Here is a 21,319-nt window from a genome sequence, read left to right as displayed (position 1 = left end):
TTGTTCGACCCTGAGCTGTCCTTTCTCCCTCACATCCGCACCACAACTGGCACCGCCTTCCATCACCTCCGGAATATCGCCAGATTACGGCACTACCTCACCCCTCACGCTGCTGAAACCCTGGTTCACGCCTTTGTCACCTCAAGGCTGGACTATGGGAACTCTCTCCTCGCCGGCCTTCCCGCCACCTCCCTCCACAAGCTGCAGGTCATTCAGAACTCTGCAGCTCGTGTACTGTCCCGCACCAGGCTTCGGGACCACATCACTCCCACCCTCGCTCGCCTCCACTGGCTCCCCATCCCCCAGAGGATTGATTTCAAGATCCTCATCCTCACCTACAAGGCCATTCACGGCCTTGCTCCCTCCTACCTCTCCAACCTACTATCCCCCTACCTACCTGCCCGTACCCTCCGTTCCTCTGGCTCCGGTCTGCTCCACGTCCCCCGCCCCAACCGCCCTACTATCGGTGGTCGGGCCTTCAGCCTCTCAGCCCCGAGGCTCTGGAACTCCATCCCCCAGTGCCTTCGCCTTGCTTCCTCCCTTTCCTCCTTCAAGGCCGGTCTCAAAACCTTTCTCTTTGACCGTGCCTTCAGCTCCCCTCTCGACTCTCTTCCTCCTCCTCGCTCCCTCCCTTCCCTCCCCTCACCCTGACCATTTCCCCCTCCTCTCTCCCTCCCTTCCCTCCCCTCCCCCTGACCATTTCCCCCCAATGCTCGGGTCATGACCCAACTGTGCAGCGCCTTGGGACGTCCTCCTGACGTGAATGGCGCTCTATAAATGGAATCTTGTTGTTGTTGTTGTGGTGGGACAGAAGACAGAGAGAAAGATTCCTGCAGCTTTATCACCTAAACTGATTATTCACATCCACAATAGTTGTGGAAGAGCCCATATTCTTTACGTTTGCAATACTCAGCTCTGTATTGCTTTTTTTATAATCTCTGAAAGAGCCCTTCAACTTTCTCTGCGATGAGTAGTCAGCTTTCAGTATCCATTTTTTGTTTCTGCAGTGGTGGAGAGAACAAAATAATTCTTTGCTGGCTACTTTGAAAGAGGTAGCTTGTGCTTTGAATGTAAATGCAGTGAAGCGGGTTGGAAGCAGGAGTAAATCTCATGTCCTAATTCTCTGAACACCACAAGTGCTGTTGTCTCAACAATTTGCACTTGTACTTCCTGCAGCACCTTCCAACCTAACATTAATGTCTTGAAGAAAATTCATGTAAGAAGGCTCTTGCTGGCTAATTTATAATTCCAGGCAGGGCGAAACCTTGGGCAAGTTTCCTTACTCCACACAGTGCCTAATAATAATCCCTCCAAAACCAAAAACAATAATAAATTGGTCATTTTCAATCCACGACTGTTTGTGGGACATTGCTGTGCGCAATTGGCTGCCGCGTTCGCCCACAAATATACAGTCAATTCACTTTACAGTGTGTTCTGTGAAGCGCTTTGGGACGTCCTCCCGACGTGAAAAGCGCTATATCAAATGCAAGGATTATTATTATTATTGGTGTTCAACTATTGCAGTTGTCCTTGTTTCTTTAAGCAAAAGATTTGTTGTATAACGCAGCATGCTTTTAGCATAGTTATGGGATCATTTGCTAGGATAATGAGCTTTTACTTAAAATTTCTTCATATACTGCAGTGATTGAGTGCTACAGGATACTTGCTATACATATAAAAGTATTTGGTTAATCACATCACTTCAAAGTAAAATTCTGAGCAACACGGCATCAAAGCAGAGGAAGTCTCGACAGGAAAAATAGAGGAAAAGAAAGATTGGTTTCCTCTTCTTTGCCAGTTAATTATCCTATACAAAACCAACAAAAGACAATGGTTGTTGACTACCATAAATTCTTATTGTTTTTACTTTTGTGGCAATTTATTGGTTTGTATTTGTTAAAACTCAAAAATGGCTGAATTTTGTACTTGAACCCATTTAGTATTTCTTCCAGGAAGGGTCAAAGAATTATTAGCCTTGAACCCTTGATAGATCTTCCAATTCCTTAGAAAATAGCTGAACGCTTTGATTTGAACAGCTGTCCCACACACTGGCACCATAAGATTCTTCTTGTCCTTATATTTTGAACATCGTAACTTGGAATTTTGACTTCCTGTCGCCTGAGTTCAAATCTAGGATCATGTCTAAACAACTGGAGTAAACCCAGGGAAGAATTGGTTTGACACCTGTTGAAAAAGTAGCTCCATTGAGGTCCCACTGATGTCCTGTTTTATCAGGTGGGGCTGAACATCAATTTGTCATCCTTCTCGGTAGAGCCTGGCTTTGAGCCTTTTGGCTGGTCACTACTCATTATAATAATGTGGTTGTGGGATACGACTTGGAAACAAATGGCTGTCAGTTGACTAGGATAATTAAAGTAACGCATTAGGCTTTGCCTAATGCTCATCATCATTAACTCTTCATCTCATTGACTCTTCTGGCTGCCTACTGAGAACATAGCTTTTGCCACCGACTTGTATGACTTGCAACAGTTTGGTGAGAAGAGGCGTGGGAATAAGATGCTTATTAATTCTCTTCTGACGCCGGAGAGAGATCCCAAGTGGTGGTGTTGGAACAGATAAAAATGGATCAATCATCGTTTCCGATGACCCTAACTGGGCTTCGGAGATGTTTTCTTCACATACAAGTAATACCAATCTGATCTCATCTCCACAGGAGGGAGATCTGCACAGCTTTGGGTCCGGTTTAATATCTGGCTCCTGCAGTGTTGTTAGACAGTCTGACTATTGATGCGATTTCTACCTATGGAGGTTTTGCTCAGTGTAGTGGATACTTTGGAGCCTTGAAAATCCAGTTCAAAGCCTGTAAAGCCGAGTGACTGATTCCTCAGTGTAAAGCTCAGTTAATGATCATTACAAAGAAGTTTTAAGGCTGACATGTTCTTGCTTATACTCAATACCTCCATATTGTAAGACCCTCCATACCATTTCCCCAGACTTACTTGGAGAATATTTTGTGGTGGGTCTACCTCCTGTAAGAAAAGAACTGGGCAGTATTGCTGGCCATGTCAGTGTAGCCCTGAGAAGGTCGAGTGGATGTCAATGGCATTTATCTTGAACAAATGGGATTTGTTAGGTTACGCTTATTCTTTCGCTGTGAGGAATGCTTTGTTTTGAAGATGGCCACCTTACAAGTTAGGTAACCTTTTTGTAACCTTTAAATGTTGCATTAGGAGGTCTTTTTTGTGAGAGGGAAAGGGTAAAGTAATCCACTGGGCCATCAGCAAAAGGTTAGAATGTTTTTTTGGTTCAGTCCTGAACATGGTAAGGAATTGGGGAGAGAATACTTAAAATTCCACACCTCTGTCATTCTTTAGTCCTGTATGAAGTAGAACAGCTGTGACAACTCTTGTTACCAATTGATTTGTGAATTCATTTTTTTTAGGATAAGGAAGTAGAATGAATTAACATGAATATTATTTTGAACTATTCCTTTAAATTTATATTTTGTTTGCCAAAGCTTTGATGAAAGTTCAATGGAGAACATGACTGAGGAACTTGGCTATTGAATGAGACGGCTGGTATCTGTCAGTGCTAACGTTTAGGAAGCCTTTGTCTTCAAACTTGTTTCCGACAAGTCTATCACAACTTTTTGGTTTGATATACTGTAAAGTAAATTGACTATATTTTGTGTATATTCTCTGAAGCGCTTTGAGACGTCTCGAAGATGTGATAAGGCACTATATCAAATACAAGTATTTATTAATCTCTAACGTCAGTGCACCATTTGATTAATTGCAGTCCAAATTGGTTGTAACCATGGCATCGGGAACAGAGCTATGGTGCATGTTTGTTGTGGAGGTAAAACAAAGCTATTCAGATTGGGAGGTTTGGGAGGTAATTGTAGCAAAGAAAAGAATCTGTTTTCACTGCAATGTTATTCCTCTGCAGATGTTTTGTGCCAGTCATTGGTGGGTTGAGTGCTAATTTGGAATATTTAACTCACTCTATTAATTACAGCATGTCAATCTGTTTTATCAAAACATAGACTAAATAGGTTGGCATTAAAAATCAATTATACATTTTAATTTAGCAAAAATGCCATAAATGAATTGACTTGACTTTACATTGAGTTAATAGTGTGGTGTTACCATGTATTCGTATTATGCGCTCTGAGACGCTCAAAGATGTGATAAGGCACATATCAAATGCAAGGATTATTATTAAATAGATCTTGTCCATTTTTCAAATGTAATTTGCATGTTGCAGCTCATTTACAGATGAAATAGTAATATTTCACATTTTAATTTCTGCTCTCCAGTGCCTGACCGAATGATCTCCAAGATGGCATGTAATTACCAAGATAACTACATCTTTAATATTCATCTGCATGTGTGAATGTCCAGTCAAGGACAGTTGGATTTTGCTATTTCATAATCTTTATACCCTTAAACTCTCAAGATGATAAAGCGGATTGAGTTAAGATTTAAGTACCAGAGAGCAGTAGTTTAGACATTGGGAAGTTGGGAATGAATGGAGGACGAATGAATGTGAAGGTTGGAGCTTGACTCAAAAGCATTTGGTGTGGCTTTGATGAAATGGCTCAATGCTATAACGAAGGATGTGGATTCTGGAAGGATGAGATCAAATGGGTCAAATCTTCTTCACCCAAACATCTCTTGTGATCTTAACATAGCACTTGGCTTCCTTAGTCGATTCAGGCCTGTTAGAATGGACTGTTTAAAATGTTCCCTTTATTTTTTCTAAGTTGCTGATTTGATTACGAAGACTACGGTTCAGGAATAAACCTGGACAAAGTAATGTGTTTAAAATGGATTTCACATAGCTTCCTCAATGGTAATACAGTCAAGTACAGTCATCTGGTAAATAGCCAAGCGTAGTGTCACTTAAAACATGCCATTAATATAAAAGTGTTGTAATAATTCCCAACGGATGTAATGTGAGCAGTTCAATACAATAGTAGATAACGTAACCAGTTCATAATTGTTGTGCTTGAATCTTGTCCAGTCGTTGTGCATGAACGATTGTATCAGTATATTTTATACTCACAACCAGCATACTATAACAACTTAGACAGATCAACATTACATTTAAACCCACCAGGTTTAATGTTCAGTTTGCAAGATACAGAATGAATGTACTCGGCTCAGTTCATCGGGATTGTACAAAGCAATGTTAATTTGAAGCAGTGTGTGATGGCTGCAATCAGATGTTGAGGGGAAGGAAACCTTGAGTTTGGGTTACTCCCTCAAAGCTACAGGAAAAGATTATCACATTTTGCTTGCTATTTCTTGTTTGTTTACTTCGTTCTGCCTCTGCAGCTGCTGAGCTGCTTCAGAGGCCTGTGTTATTAGGAGGAGTTGGACATGTCTGGAATGGTACCAATTGATTTATACCCGACCTGCTGGAGTTTGATGCAGCAGAGTTCACTTGATCTTCCAAGTAAACAAAGCCTTGTTCTCCAGCAATGAGACCCAATTTGATCACAAAAAGCAAATCTAATTTAGAACATTGCTACAAGATTTTCACAAGAGTTTGAAGAAGCAGCTAAACAATCCTCAACAGTACTTTGTGCAAAAGACACCCATCTTCACATATTAAGTGGTTGCCATTTCCACATCGTTATACTTTTGCTGTTATTTTGCAAAAAGTATACATCTTGTAACCCAGAAAGCCTTGACTACTCATTGCTTTATAAAGTCCACTTATTTCCTTGACTAAAGGTTTTATTTGAATACTAAAGAAAACTACAAATTGGAGGTTAACTTTATCTGCAAAGGAAGAGAGAAAAAAAACTTATGATTTAATTTCCATCCCTTATCTCCCTTTTTCAGAGGTTATGAGGATCCCATTGAAGCGGAGATCATTGAGGATCGGATGCCGTACCTGGCTGGAGTGTACAATGCGCCATTAGCTCGGCCAGAGGGAGGGAGTCTGGCCAGCCTGGATCGGCTCGGGAGGCGCTCGCCGTCCATCGACAGCATGCGGAAAGATCCCAGGTGGCGAGACCCCGATCTGCCTGAAGTTATCGCTATGCTCAGTCATCACCTTGACCCAGTGAAGTCCAATGCCGCTGCCTACCTACAACATCTGTGCTATGAGAACGACAAACTGAAAAAGGAGGTCCGACACCTGAAGGGCATCCCTATTCTGGTGGGACTCCTCGATCACCCCAAACCAGATGTCCATCGACGAGCATGTGGTGCCCTCAGAAACATCTCGTATGGCAAAGATCATGACAATAAAGTGGCCATCAAGAATTGTGATGGTATCCCTGCCTTGGTGAGATTGCTAAGGAAGACAAATGACATGGAAGTTAGAGAGCTCATCACAGGCAAGTACACAAACATTTAGGGCTGACACTAACTCTTATAATGGTGCAGTGTTCCGAATGAATAGTGCTGGATAAGGTGCTGTATCAGTCATAACAGGAGCACAATGAGACTTTCCCAAGTGTACAACTTTCCCAAGTGTTTTTGCTTCATTACTGCAGAAATGACAGCATTGAAGAAGGCCAATAGGACCACTGAGTGGGAACTGAGCCAATGTGGGACTTGAACCCACAAAATGCTGACTTGGTGGTGAGAGCGCTACCAACTAAATCAAGCTAATTCTATTTGCAAAGATATCATTTAGGACTTTGCCTTCCAAAATGTCCACACAGTAGCTGCCTACATACAGTAGCTTATCAGAATAAAAGGCAAAAAACATTTTTGATCACAAATAAAAAATAGTGGTTATAAAGTCTGTATGCTCCTAAATTTAAAGCAGCTTAGCTTCACGTTTAATCCTGCTACACTAGACTGATCCCTCTTGTCATAGTGAAAGCAGATGTATGATTTCAAGTAACGATACACAGACTGTTCACATTGTAAAACTCGGTGGCTCTGCATGTGGATGTTTCAGAATCTGTTGTTTCCTTTGCACAAATCTGCTTTGGACAGTAATGGGCGGTGGGGGAGGGGCAAACGAAATATAAATGGCAGAGTATACAAAGATCATGTATCACAGATGGAATGAAAGCTGTATGTCTTTTTGTACACTGGGGCATTTGAGGTGAAAATAAAAACTGTTAATACAGCATATATCCAGATGAGATGAGTGATGCCAGATTTAAGCTGCAAACGCAGTGGTCATAGCTTCAGTTTTGCACAATGGCCCAACCTAAGGATTAAAAATAGATTTTCTGCTGCCGGAATTTAACATTTGTTCCACTAATCCTCAGCCAATTTGTATTAGCTTGGAATTGGTGCATCTGTTTGTGCAGAATCCATGGCTTACATCTCATGTTCTTATTAAACATGATTGTGAGCGAATATTCTGCTATTTTTACTCTTATTTTTCAACTAGTTCCTTTTATGTAAAAAGAAATTTGTTCAGCCTTCGATGATAAGAGACTGAAGCAAAGTCCTTTATTCCTCTCGCCAATGTACATACAATTTGCATACAATAGTCAACAACTGGAACAATAAATTACACTTGCATAGGTCCTTTCACATAGGAGAAAATATTATAATAATTTGGTCACTCAGTCCAAAACTATTTGTGGGACACTGCTATGTGCAATTGGTTGCTGCGTTTCGCCCACAAAATAATCAGTCAATTCACTTTATAGTGTATTCTGTAAAGTGCTTTGAGACGTCTTGAAGACGTGATAAAGAGCTATATCAAACGCAAGGATTATTATCAGAATGGCTCCTAAGCATTCTACAATAGTGAGTCTGAACTGGATTGGGGACATGAGGGATAGGAGGGGGGTGGTCGAAGGCATGGTCAGAGGTTGGTCTTCAGACTGGTTTAAAAAGCTGTTTGGAGGTGAGTACGGTAAGGCCACGGAGGCATTTGCAGGTAAATACGAGAATCTTTTACACTTGTGGTGGAGATTTATTGTGGTGTCAGACAGGCTCGCAGGCTTGGGGTGAGCTTGCCTGAAGTGAGGTGGTGCTGCCAAGAGCCAAGCAGGAGAGTCTCCCTATTGTTAACGTTGAGTTAGCAAAGACAAGTCACAACATTGTTTTATGATTTATTGTGGCCTTCATAGGTCCATTCATCACGTTAAAACATCCATTTGTTCCAGTTATTTGTTTCTAGCACACCTAGTTATAAATATTAGCAACACTGGATTTTAGGCAGATGAAATCTTTCCATTGGGTGTGGTCTTTGTTGCAGCACAGACTGAAATCCTGGCCCTGGACGGTGTTCGGGATTCAAAAGCTTTGTTCATTGGCTTTAACTTTAAAGGAAAAGGTTTATTTTTTTCCTGCTTGCTTTTCTGAAAAAAAATTGATTTTTATTGTCAGCTCTGAAACCCTGATTCACTCTGACTTTTTGGCACGCGCTGCGAAAGGAATCAGATGACTGTTTGAAAAGGGTTTTCATCATAGCTAATGTAATTTGATTCCTCCGCAGTTGTCTGTTAACATATGTATAACAAATTTTTTGTTAGCTCGTATGTGTATAAGTAAAGATTAATCGCAAAGAAAATTTGAAAGCAAAAAATGCTTGAATTTGATTCATGATAAGGGAGTCGGTACTGGTTAGATTATGCATTAAATCCTTATCAAACTCAGATAGTTTTCTCCCTGGTGAGCTTCTGCGATGTCTTTTTAGGGAACGGTGGAGTAAGACATGATCAATGAGGTTCTGATCTCTTTATTTTGAAATGGTCCTCCCTACTTATACAAATGTAATTTTGTTGTTGCAGTTAGCGATTCCTTGGTGGTTCTTGATTTAAGGTCTCCAGCAGATGAGTAGACAGAGCAAATACTGAGCAGAACTACATGAGAGCACACTGATTGCTTGGCACAGAGAAAATATGGCTTGCTCTTCAAGCAAAAGACATTCATTTGGCTTCTTGAGAGTTTTGGAGGAGTCCCGAACACCTACAATGTACACTAGGTTTCAGTGAGTCAGGATAATTGAGGTGCGTTGAAGTTCCCACAGTAGTAGTGGGACACAAGCCATAAAGTTAAGTATAGCTGTAGTGTAAGACTGTCAAGTTATTGACACCCAGTTAAGTGAGGTGTTGCTTTATTGTTGCTGCCACCGGCTATGACCACGCATGTGTGCCAACTGAAGTAAACTTATAACTGGCAGGAATGCTTCTAACTATAATAACCTTTCTAGTTTAAAATGCTATTTATCTTTATATTTATCAAACAGAAGGATTTTTTAATATCCTTATTAAACAGAGTGTTTTTGAGACACATTCCTGGACCAAAGGCCTCTCGGGGGGTTTTTACATTTGAAAATAGCTGCTCCATTTGCCAGTTATTACCTGTAGATTGTTTTAATGTAGTTCAACTTAAGAAGTTGCTATAAAAACGCCGTTTTTTTTTCTTGTTTTATAAGAGCAAAGAGGCATCTGACCTCTGCTCTGTCCTCTTTCTTTTTTGCCACTCTAGCAAATCTGGGAATTTCCAGAGGAGATTAATGAACAAGTTAAAACCCATCCATTAACAGGCGAAAACTTTAATGAGGTAATGTTTCTGAAACCAGTCAGTGTAGAGGAGAGAAGGATGAAAGGAGACCGAGAAAGCGGGAACCAGACAAAAGATGAATAAAAATGAGGAGCATAAGATCTGAAAAGCGGAACAGCCAGAAGAGATTGTTAAAAGCTAAATGAAAGGAAAGAAGTGGTTAAAAATTGATATCAATCTCTCGGAATTGAATCCTGGAGCTGAAATTGTTGGAATTTCATAACAAATGGAAATTTCCAAAATGTTTTTCATTGTGTTAAAATAAATTTGGGGTGGAGTAGAAGAATAAATCTGATCTATTCACAACCTTCTGGGTCAGTTTCTGATTACTCCACTACCCGCTGCCTCCGCTCGGGAGGCTCCAGCCTCCTGCTTGTCCCTCGTCCCCTCCGCTCCACCATCGGCGGCTGCTCTTTCAGCAACTGCGCTCCGAAGCTTGGAAACACTCCCTCAATCCTTCCGCCTTGCCCCCTCCTTCTCCTCTTAGATCACGACTGAACACCTTCCTCTTCGACCATGCTTACGATTACTCCTCCCTCCCCCCGGCTCGGTGTCAGGCTCCACCACTGTTAAGCGCTTTGGGACGCTGCCCGGTGCGAAGGTGCTATATCAATGCAAGTTGTTGTTGAATGCCCCGGATTACAAATGTCAGGTCTTAAAATGAAAAGTAAAGTGCTGCTCGGGTGTTGTGACAGGCTCTCTGAATATCTTTGAGGTTGAGGAAAGTGTCATTGTTCAAGGACCTATTTAATGCTTTCTGCTTCATCATTACTTGCCCGAAAGGGCTGATTATTGATTATTTCCCATTTCAGAATTAATCTGGCCATGTTGCCTCTACTTTTCTAAGTTTGAAGGATGGAGCATAATATACGTTCGATATACAAACTCCTAATGGCTAAATTAAATCAAGGTTCAAGGCTGAAGTAAATGCAGCTTTTTTTATTTTTTTAAAAAAAGCAGTTGAGTATTTGAAATCTACTTGAAGATAAATTGAGAGTAATTTACCCTCTTATCGAATGGATTTAAATAGAGTTAAAATCTTTGAATTTCAAAATTGTAAGGATCATCTATTTTAATATAGACTATCTGTACCTTCAGACAGGTAGTTAGTCACACCGTGTGTGCATCACAGCTTGTGCAGAAAGCTTTGCGAAAGCAGGAGGCAGTTTAGTAGCAACTGCACAGTGGAAGGAGCGTGGTGCTGAGCACTGCAAAAATTGAGGCAGATGTTTTTTATAGATTCATATTAAAGATTGGTTAAAAGTCCATATAAAAAGCACATTCTCAAGCCCCAAAACCTAATTAAAATGTTCTTAAATTCCTTTGCATTGCATCGCTGATGCATTGTCGGGTGGGAGATTAATTTCATATAATAATCCTCGCATTCATATAGCGCCTTAGCACTTCATTGAGACGGGGCAAAGCGCTTCACAGGATATACTGTGTGTGTTTGTGGGTTAAATATACTCAAGAATGCAAATTCTTGATTTAAGAAACAAATTCACAGTGCAGGGCTAATGATTGCAGAATGCAATGAAGACTTCGAAACAGCACGCCATTGTTGCATTAGTATTTAATCTGTTTATTTTTGTGCAGGAACCCTGTGGAACCTGTCTTCCTACGAACCCCTCAAAATAGTGATCATTAATCATGGACTGCAGACGCTCACAAGCGAGGTCATCATCCCCCATTCTGGCTGGGAGACTGAGCCCAATGAGGATTCTAAGCCGCGCGACGCCGAGTGGACAACTGTCTTTAAGAACACGTCTGGCTGCCTCAGGTAGGTGGGGTGATGGGGCGGCCATGGAGGCATTTCAGGTAAAAACGGGGTTCATCAACGACAATAAAAAAATTACACTTGTAAAGCGCCTTTCATGTCGGGAGAACATTCCAAGGTGCCGGACAGTCAGGGATTTCAAGCACACTTTATTGCAAAGCAACCTTTTCCCGTGCTCATCTTCAGGCTTGTAATTGCTGAAAGGTATTGCAGGAATCTGATGCACTGCTGTGCAAAAAAAAAGGTTATCTCTTAGACACAGCACAATTCAAAGTCATTGCTACAGGTTGTTTGATCTCAGGGTGGAATTCTTGTAAGCAGACATTGAACCGTGTCATTCTTGAAGTTCTGTGTCCACAGCAAATGCTTGGAACAATTTGAAAAAAAAGATTGCAGTGTTGAAAAAATTATTTGTCTTTCTTGTTATGCATTTCTTTCCCCCCCAGAGAATCAACTGTTTCATTGCTGTGACTCCCTGTTTTTTGTTTTGTTCTCCTTCATCCAGTTTTGTCAATTAAAAGTAATGAAGATTGTGTTTGTGAGGTTAGGTGCAGGCTCTTGGGAAACAAAAATTTTGAATCATTCAAGACAACCCAGTCTGTGGAGCGTTTGAATATCAATGTGCAAGGATGTGATTGGAATGTACAAGTGAATTTGCAGTCCCATTATCGCACCTCATTTCTTAAGAAAATTACCATCAGGTACTCATCTTGCTGATGTGATTTTGGAGGCTTGCAGGCTGATGTTAGTCACAGTATTTCACATGACCTGGAAGGAAACTTTAGACCTGGTAGTCATTTGTTGTCTACTGGGTTGAATATTCATTGCAGGTAGATGCTAAATTAAACCACGGTGGGTACCTATTGATAGGTACTCCAGTGTCATTCTCTTTATGGTGAAGTATTGATCTTCACAGTGAGATTGGGTAGAGACACAAGTAGAGAGTAGAGGCCAAGTTGTTCTCCTAATGCAGTGGCGGCCAACCTGCGACCCATGTGACTGTCAAGAAGCAGCCACCCTCCCAAACATTTGCACAAAGCCTAGGTAAGTTCATGTTCGATCGGTAGTGTGTGTTCAGTTTTTTTTCGTGATTGAATACTTCTTGCTTTATGCCATAAATCAATCCCGAAAATTTGTTTTGTTGGCCGTCCATAAAGGTTGGCTACCACTGACCTAAGGATTTGCAGCTCTGGATCGATTGTGTTTTCTAATTGAGATAATCATTAGCAGAGGCTGGAGAGTAGATCACCTGTTGTTGGTTTGACTAGGAGGCAGCATGTGGGACAGAGAGACTTGAGAAGAGAAAGGAAGGAAATGCAATCAATAACAACAAGATTACATTTGGATCGCGCCTTTCACATCGGGAGGATGTCCAAAGGCGCTGGACAGAGTACAGCATTTCGGACCCGAGCTGGTCTTTTTGTAATCAGTATTACAAAAGAAGGTTGTTTGCGAACACCAAGAATTAAAGTGAAAGGAGATTAGTGTGGTATACATTTGGTATACGAGATCCCTCAAGTGAATGTATTAAAAACATTTACTGTTTATTTCTAAAGGATCAGAAATGCTGCAGGGTAGCATGGATATAACCATAGTATTTTATAAGCAGGTAGCATATGGTCGACCTCTAAATAAGAGTTTTCAAACTGTTTAATTTCCAGAGTGGAGCATTTTATTGTTTAAAGCTTTTGCAAATCTCTTCAGAGCTGTTTTTGAATGAAGCTGTGGATGGCAGATGTAAATAGCATAAACATAATTTATGTATGGTTTCCATGCACTTTACTTGTGTTTTTCATTGCAATAAATATTTGTTCAATTTGGAAAGGGAACAAAGCACTGTACCTGTATCACAAGGCTTCAAACCAAATGACTACTTCAAAACCTCCAGGTCACTGGCACCACAAAGTAGTCCTGAAATATCCTTATATGGTTTACTGCACACACAAGGTCAGAGGCTTTGCCTTGTATAGCCTAGAACATTTCCAGTATTCAATCACATGGAACAAGACTCCAAGCTCGGCTGTCAAACCCAATCAGTCCTCCTTTTCTTTGCTTACTTCTCTGACATTCACTACTTTTTTACCATAACTTTATTTTAACAGTTTTTGTTAGATTGTTATCACTACCCACGGCTACTTTAATGACGGATTAATACTACTTTAATCTCTGAGCCAAGTCAACTGTGATCTCTGTCTATCTTTGTTTTGAGGGCTAATTGCTGTTGACCGTGTATTTTTGAGCTCCCGGTGGTAGGATGGAGATTTACAAATGCAGTTCCCTACGGGTAAACTTGTTTGTGACCAAGTAAAAAGGCCTCCCAGGCAATTTGTATAGGAAGGGAAAGCTGAAGGACAATATGCCCAGAATTTACCTTGTACACTGTTGCGAGCAGACTTGCCTGCCCTCATGTTCAGGGAGTAAACTAGAAGGAAGAAGATAGCTTGTATATTTTGTGATCTTTTTTTTAAAAAATTGTAATATAACCCACTGCCAAGATTCATTATTGCTGTATATAACATGGTGAATGCGACGAACCTTAAAATACTCCCAATTTCCTCACCTTTACACAACTGACTTTGACCCATCAGCTGGCTCCTGACAGAAATTGCGGTCAAATATTCCAAGCTCCACTGCATGACCGACCAGGAGGCAAAGCTCACCACATCATAGCCTCAACAGAAATAAGCCATTCAAACGGATCATAGATTTCCCACCACCCTGCTGGGCGCAGTGGGTTTGGGGAGACAGTAAATCAACAGTTTTGCAAGCTTTAAAAGGCAATAGTGAAATCAGGAGATGGCTCCCTGGGTATAAACGTAAAATGGGGGCGGCTTAGATGGTGAAATTTCGCTGCTTGTTGAGAATGTACTTCTGATGTCTGAGGTTTATTGTTGAAACGATGGATTTAGTAAACCATGAAAGTTTGTCTGAAGAACGCAATTATCTTAATCGGGCTCACAGCACTGCAGCTATCTGGCAACAGCTGATAAACAGTGCTATCAGTAAAGTTTCACACTTGATAAAAAGCTAATTCTATGAGTGCTGACAAAATTAATCAAAATGCTAATTTATCCAAGAAGATGGGTCCTAATTCTAATTCTTCTTGTGTTGAGCTTACTTTGCAAACTATGATTTTTATCCATAATGTAAACTTGTTTAAAGTTTTGCCCACCGATTATTTTGCGAGAAGATCGTACATTTGTCTAGCGCCTTATCAAACGTGTTTGAACTTGGTGAGTGGGATCTCTGCCTGCAAAGCAGAAAGATGTGCATTTCATCTGTTTATTTGACTCGTGTAGATGTGGTTGTCCATAGAAATGTTGATGATGTACCAGCAAGGTTGTAGATTTACTCAAACTACAAGTTGAATCCAGATTTTAACTCTTAGCTGAAATACCACCAAAATGTTGTGTTAAGATATCCATAGATCAAGATATTTCTACACACAATACAAATAGATTTGATATAGCGACAGTCCATTAAATTATTCTGCAGCCTCATTCAAATCTCCTCCTTCCCATCTTATTTCCACATGGTGTAGTGTGTAATTACGGCATTGCATTGGTTGGGTGATCCAAGCATTTGAAGTCTGAATCCTGGTGAAAAAGGTGTGGTTTTACAGTGTGCCTTAGCAAGAGCTGCTAAACCGCAGTCAGAAGTGGGCTAACCCAAGCCTTTGAGGTTGATCGTAGAACCCTGACTGGAACCCTAGTTCATAACTGCTCACTTGGCTTAAACTGGAAGTTAGATCAAGGCCAGGGTTTGGTCCCAATTTCAAAACTGTAGCAAACCAAGAAACAGGCTTGTACGAAGCCCTGTAATACTATAGACTGAAATGCCATTCTCCAGTAATGACAGACTCCACAGTGCTTTCAGAATTGTCATCTTGCTTTCTAATTGCTGCATACTTGACTGAATTTTATGTTGGGATTGTGGTCACCCCAGCTGTCTCCAAGTGACAGGCTGCAGATGGCTTGTACTTCATGTGTTTTTAATTCTCAGGGATTTTTAAACCAAAAGTACTGCTTTCCTTCCCCTAGCGTTTCATCTCAATTCACTACTCAAACTGGTGACAGTTGGTCAAATATTGACCACTCCAGCAATTACCAATAGGTACCTCCCAAACCAACACACCCCAGGCTATCTTGTGTGAGGTCTTGCTCAGGTCATTACCACCCAGGGTCTTGTGCCAGGATGCCCATCAAACCCAGCAACTGGACACATTGCCTGTTTTGGTTTTACAGGATCATTGAATCCTACAACATAAAGAGCCCTTTCTGGTAAATCTCCTTTCTAGAGTTAAATATCCTTAACCAGAGTTTTATTTGGGTTTCTATAAGATTAATGTGGAACACCAGAACGCCCGTTAATTAAAAATCTGCTTGCCAAACGGTAATCTTCTTGGCACATTGTACAATGGAGCCTCTTTTCAAACAAACTACTGTACTGCGACTGTGGGTGCATTCTTGTGAATCTCATAGAAATGTGACAGCTGTTTGGCCTGGAGCCTGGCTGCTTGGGAGAAACTTGCTGCTTCAATTTGCTTTGCCGTGAGCGAACAGTTTGTTTCCTGACTTTTGGGAGTGAGTACACATTTGCATTCATGAATTGCACAGGAGTCTTGAGTGTGTACAACAACCTACATTTATATAGCGCCCTTCAGGCTGACTGGCGTCCCGGCGTGCTTCACAGCGCAGAGTCCAACTCCAAGCCAGAAGGAGAGGGAGTGGGGAGGTGACTATAAGCACGATCAAAAAAGGAAGGTCTTTAGGCGGGACTTGAAAGTGGCGAAGGGGACAAGTCGGAAAGTGGAGGATTGAGGGAGAGGGTTACAGAGTTTCTGGGCAATGAGGCTGAAGGCACAGCCACCGATATATAGTTGAAGAGGAAATGAAATTTTTGCAAGGAAATGGCATTGCTCTTGTTTTTTCAGGAATGTTTTAAGTTTATTGTTGTTGGGATCTCACACTTACTCTGGTCCTGGTTGCCCACGCACAGGGGGAGGGTTCAGTGACCTGTTCCCAGATCTCAGTCTGTGTTACGCTGCTCCATCTGGCATCAGTAACTGGTCAGATGGGAAATCAAGGCAGCTGTTCTCCTAACTTGGGCACTGTTGAAGTTGAATGTTAAAATGCCTCATAATCCCAGTGAGCCTAACCCCCAATGCCTCTTGGAATCCTTTAGCAGTATCATAATAATAATAAAAAGGAAACAAATACTAATTTGGTCACTCGATCCATGACTGTTTGTGGGACACTGCCATATGAAATTGGCTGCCGTGTTTCGCCCACCGAATATACTCAATTCACTTCATAGTATATTCTGTGAAGCACTTTGAGACGTCTCGAAGATGTGATAAGGCACAATATCAAATGCCACGATGATTATTATTATTGTAAATACCATTGTAAACTTCAGTTTTCTCAGATAATCACTGAGATGTCTTGTCGAGGTTTGGCTTTTGGGGGGAGGGGGGAGCGAACTAATATGGAATTAGGCAGTTGAATCTGAGAAAATAGCCTGTGAAATGGCATTTCTTTGTCAGAGATTGTGCTCTGAGGAATTCTGACGGGTTTGATTTATATCTGTCGTTATTGACATCAACAGAATTTATATGAAATAATTCATTAGTAACAAACCAATTTGTCAGTAGGTACAGTTTGGTTGTCTCTTTCTGAATGTTCAGATGTCTGTTAGCGATGGCTAAGAGTGACAGGTCATTAAAAGAGGAAAATAAGTTAGTGTTTCCTGTCGAATCAACACTTTCATCATCCTTCCAGCTGCTGGAAGTGATCATGTAAGAAGCTGTTGTGTGAGATTTTATTTTTCTCTGCATTTTCCCTTGATTGTGGCATGTTCCTGTACCCAGCCTCCAGCAGTGAATGCACAGCAGCCTGTGCCAGGCTTTTGTGTGCAATTTAAAGCAAGGTGAACTTTACCTTGTTTGGTTTTGGTTGGGCTACCAAAACCATGAAGAATCAAAAGAAAATAATTTCTTCATTTCACCCCCTCCATTGCCTTGTGCAAGGCTAGCCTCAAGACCCTCTTCTTCTCCCGTGCCTTTGGTCACCCTCCTACCCCTACCTTACCTTCACTCCACACCTCCTGATCTCCAACAGCCAACTTGGGTCCAAATCCTTGACCGTCCAGTCTCTTGGGATGTACTCTCAACGTGAAAGGTGCTATGTAAATGTAATGTTTTTGTTGTTCCATACAATTATACATGTATGAATTATCCTAACGCTCCCTTCCTATTTAGGGCTCTTCTAAAATTCCTAAATTAAAATGTGTATATATCACAGAAAATCTAATCTTGTGAACTATTCCAGAAATCTAAATGAAAGTAGATGGACTTTTAATGAATGAGTTTGGGTGGCTTGCTCATACCATTTAAAAATGTTTAATCGTGAGGATTGATGTGGGCCTAAAAATTTCAGTCCATGCATAATGATAATTATTTGGTGAGGACAATATTTCAGGGCTATGGGGAGAGAGTGGTTGAGTGGGATTGATTTGGACAGCTCTTTTCAAAGAGCCGGTACAGACAGGATGGACTGAATGGCCTCCTTCTGTGCTGTGTAATTCTATAATTCTATGATAATTGTTTTGTTCTTTTTAATTTTAATGTGTTGGTCTATCCTTTGTTGGCAGGAACGTGAGTTCAGATGGAAGTGAAGCTCGCAGAAGGCTCCGGGAATGTGAGGGTTTGGTGGATGCTCTCCTCCATGCACTGCAGTCAGCAGTGGGCAAGAAAGACATGGACAGAAAGGTAGTCCATCTCTCCTTGTGCTTGTACATATTCAAATAGACTGCATCTCTCTCAGTTACATTTCTAAGAAGCATGGGTTCTCAATCTCAACAGTAACAGCTTTCTGCACATTCTCAGCACAGGAAATATTTAAAGTAAATTGAATTAAAATAACCATGACAAGTGGTACTTATCTTTTGAGAATTGAATTTCACATTTAGCTTTTGTCTAAATGACATTTTAGACAGATTACATGGTGCTGCGACTAAGTTATCTTGTCGTGCCTTTAACCTTTTGCTTGCTTTTTGGTAGACTTCCTTCCAATTTTCTGAAGCTTACAAATTTGCAGAAAGTTAGAAAAGATTAGATTTTACTTCTCTCATTATTAAAATGGTGATTTCCCAATTCAGTGGGAATTTAGCTACACTTGGTGTAAAAATCAGAGAAACTAGTGTGAACTTTACCTGATTTTTCCTTTTGTTTTCGGGAGTTAGTTATGATGTGTAAGGAATTAAAAGGCGGAGGTTCGGATGAAAAATAATTTGACACAAGATAGAGAAAGAGAGGAGCAGAGCAGGACTGAGATTGCAGAGAGCTGCAGAGGTTTGTGAAAGATTGAGTGAGTTATTGCCTGAGAGCGAGCATCTGGGAAATGGGAGAGAATCGAGTTGGAGAATCTGAGAGCATAGAGAGAAGCATCGCAGTGAAATAAAAGCAACAGGAAAGAGTCCATTGGGAGAAAAGATGAGGCAATAAAAGAACTGTGGTCAGGGTTATTGCAGAGACGAAATTAAAGGCACCATTGAAGTAGAAGAGAGCTGAAGTAGATTGACGTATCAGATGAAGTGGCTTTCACACGACGTTTAATGCACAATTCATCAAACAATCAACCAGTTATTAAATCCCGCTTTGATTGTGCGGTTTCTCTTTTTAAATGTTTGTTTATATATATATATATGCTTTTTTTGTGGAATCTAATCATTTTGCTGTGAGCTTAGTGAACAGCGTGCAACTGTGTGGGTTGCTGTGAGTCATAATTTATTAAGTCTTGTGAAATGGGCCTATTGCCATGCTGCATTATTAAAGAGAGAAATTGCCTTGTTGAAGCACTTCATGCTAAATATTTTCTGGTGCTATTGGAAAGCGGGTGCCTCCCTAGACAAGTATATAATTGATGGTGCTTTTTTTCCCCGCTTTCCCCATTGCCTTCTAAGCTCCTCGCCCCTCACTTTCGTTGTATTTTTTGGAGTCCTGTAGCGTAGTGGTTAGCACACTCTCCTCGAAAGTGAGAGGACCCCGGGTTTGATTCCTGGGCGGGGCAAGACCTAAGGCAAACTTCCTTACTCCACACGCCTCTCTTTACCTAGCAGTAAGTAGGAACTCGGTTGTTAGTCAATTGGCAGATTGCTTTCCAGGGGAACTATCTCTTCAAATTAAAAAAAATTAAGTAATTTGTTCACTCAATCCACGACTGCTTGTGGGACACTCCCGTGCGCAATTGGCTGCTGTGTTTTATCCACAAAGTATACAGTCAATTCCCTGTGCAGAAGACTCTGGCCTGCTCCACGTCCCCTGCCCGCTTCACCATCAGCGGTTCGGCCTTCAGCTCCTGCCTCCACCCTTTGGAACTTCATCCCACATTGCCTTCACCTTGCCACCTTCCTTGCCTTCTTCAAGGCCCGTGTCAAGACCATCTTCTTTAGCCACCCTACCCTTCCTGCCCTCCAACCCTCCTGATCCCAATTCCCAGCGGGTCCAAATCCCTGACTGTTCAGCGCCTTGGGACGTCCTCCCAACGTGAAAAGTGCTGTGTAAATGTCATTTGACCATATGATTGCCTTTGAACGGCAATACTTCACCTCTGGAGCTGTTTCCAAGCCACCAGTAACCTAAACCATTTCTTTTGGTTTGCATGTATTCTTTTTTACGCAGGAATGAACACAGCTGTGCAAAATCAATTAGCTATCTTTAGTTCCATGAAAAATTCAACCGTCATTATGCTAAATAGTCAAATGGTCAATACAAGCTAGTTTGGATACTGTAGAATTCCCATCTGTCTGAACCTGTACCAGGTGCAGTGTGTGCATCATGTGCACTTGTGAATTGGACATTGAATCGGGTTGACAGTCCAGGATTGGCAAGGATGCTGGGTTTGAAGGGACCACAGAATGCAATTGGCCGTTTGGAGTTTCAGGTTCCCGCCAGGAAAGCCTGCAAGCTGAGCCCCACAGCGGTTCAGCAGCTGTGCCTTTTGAAGAACTCTCCAAGCTGCCAAACAGCTCGGCTGCAGTCACTGGTTGCTGTGCTACTTTCTGCTCCTGTTACCGGGAGGTGGTTCTTGTTTAACTCCAGTGGCTGCTTACTGTAAAGGCAGTTAGTTGCATGTTCAGCCAAACACTGATTTTTATTGGATAAACTTTTACCGTCCAGCACAAGGAGGTCGAACTTGTGAAATTTTACAGAAGTATTTGTGAGTTGCAAATTCTGGCTGAGCTGTGGTTCAGCAGCTTCCTTGTGGAAGTTGATACCAAAATGGACAACTCGCCCGAGTGGTGTTCCAATGGGAGACACATCGGGATTCACTTACAAATCATTGTCAAACACATCCTGCTATTGGCATGGTGACTGGGAAGAGATGGGAGTCGTGGGTTGGCTCTGGAATGAGAAACTGCTGATATTTAATGTATATAAAAATCCTGCGCCTATGAAACTGGTATTAGGCATAACCATTTGCTGTAAGACAATGATTGCTTTTCAGCCCTTTTCATTCTCTCTCTTTCTCTCCCCCTCACGGAGGCTGCAAGCTTATCAGCCTTCCAGCACCCGACACCAATTGGCAATTCTTCATTTCCCAGTCGGTGAAAATAATCAAGCTATGAAGTCATAGGAGGGGATTTGCATTGCAGCTTCTGATCTACACCAGTAAAAAGTACACTTTCTAGGAGAGGTCACTAACTCTGGGTCATTAACTGTGGAAACAATCTCTGGTTTAACCTTTTGATCGAGTAAATGGGGATAAACTGTTATCTCTGGCAGGTGGGTCGGTAATCAAAGGACACAGATTTAAGATAATTGGCAAAAGAACCGGAGGGGAGATGAAGAGAATTTGTTTTACACAGAGAGTTGTTACACTCTGGAATATACTGCCTGAAAGGGTGGTGGAATCAGATTCGATTGTAGCTTTCAAATGGCCTCTTCCTGTGCTGTAAGATTCTATGATTGTAACCTTCTTAGTTTCAGCAATGAGTAGCACTGCTGTACTGAACACCCACCCATTCCATTTGTACCATGGCTTAGTATGACTTGATCACATCTCAACCTTTCTGATCTATACTG

The 21,319-nt window shown here is 41.4% G+C and overlaps 1 protein-coding gene across 12 annotated transcripts in view; it reads left to right on the top strand.

The window, feature by feature from the left end:
* The window catches only part of arvcfb (ARVCF delta catenin family member b), a 128,698-nt gene that overhangs the window by 78,689 nt on the left and 28,690 nt on the right, over positions 1–21,319 (top strand). For all 12 annotated transcript variants that reach the window (XM_007901787.2, XM_007901788.2, XM_042337368.1 and 9 more), the window contains 3 exons: positions 5,814–6,313; positions 11,055–11,238; positions 17,887–18,004. In XM_007901787.2, the coding sequence (XP_007899978.1) occupies positions 5,814–6,313; positions 11,055–11,238; positions 17,887–18,004 (802 nt within the window). The remainder of the gene's footprint in view (positions 1–5,813; positions 6,314–11,054; positions 11,239–17,886; positions 18,005–21,319) is intronic.

Source organism: Callorhinchus milii, unplaced genomic scaffold (genome assembly GCF_018977255.1).
Source record: "Callorhinchus milii isolate IMCB2004 unplaced genomic scaffold, IMCB_Cmil_1.0 Scaffold8, whole genome shotgun sequence".
NCBI classification, from domain to species: domain Eukaryota; kingdom Metazoa; phylum Chordata; class Chondrichthyes; order Chimaeriformes; family Callorhinchidae; genus Callorhinchus; species Callorhinchus milii.
Note: the sequence above shows the minus strand (reverse complement) of the source record. Positions and strands in the feature narration are given on the sequence as shown.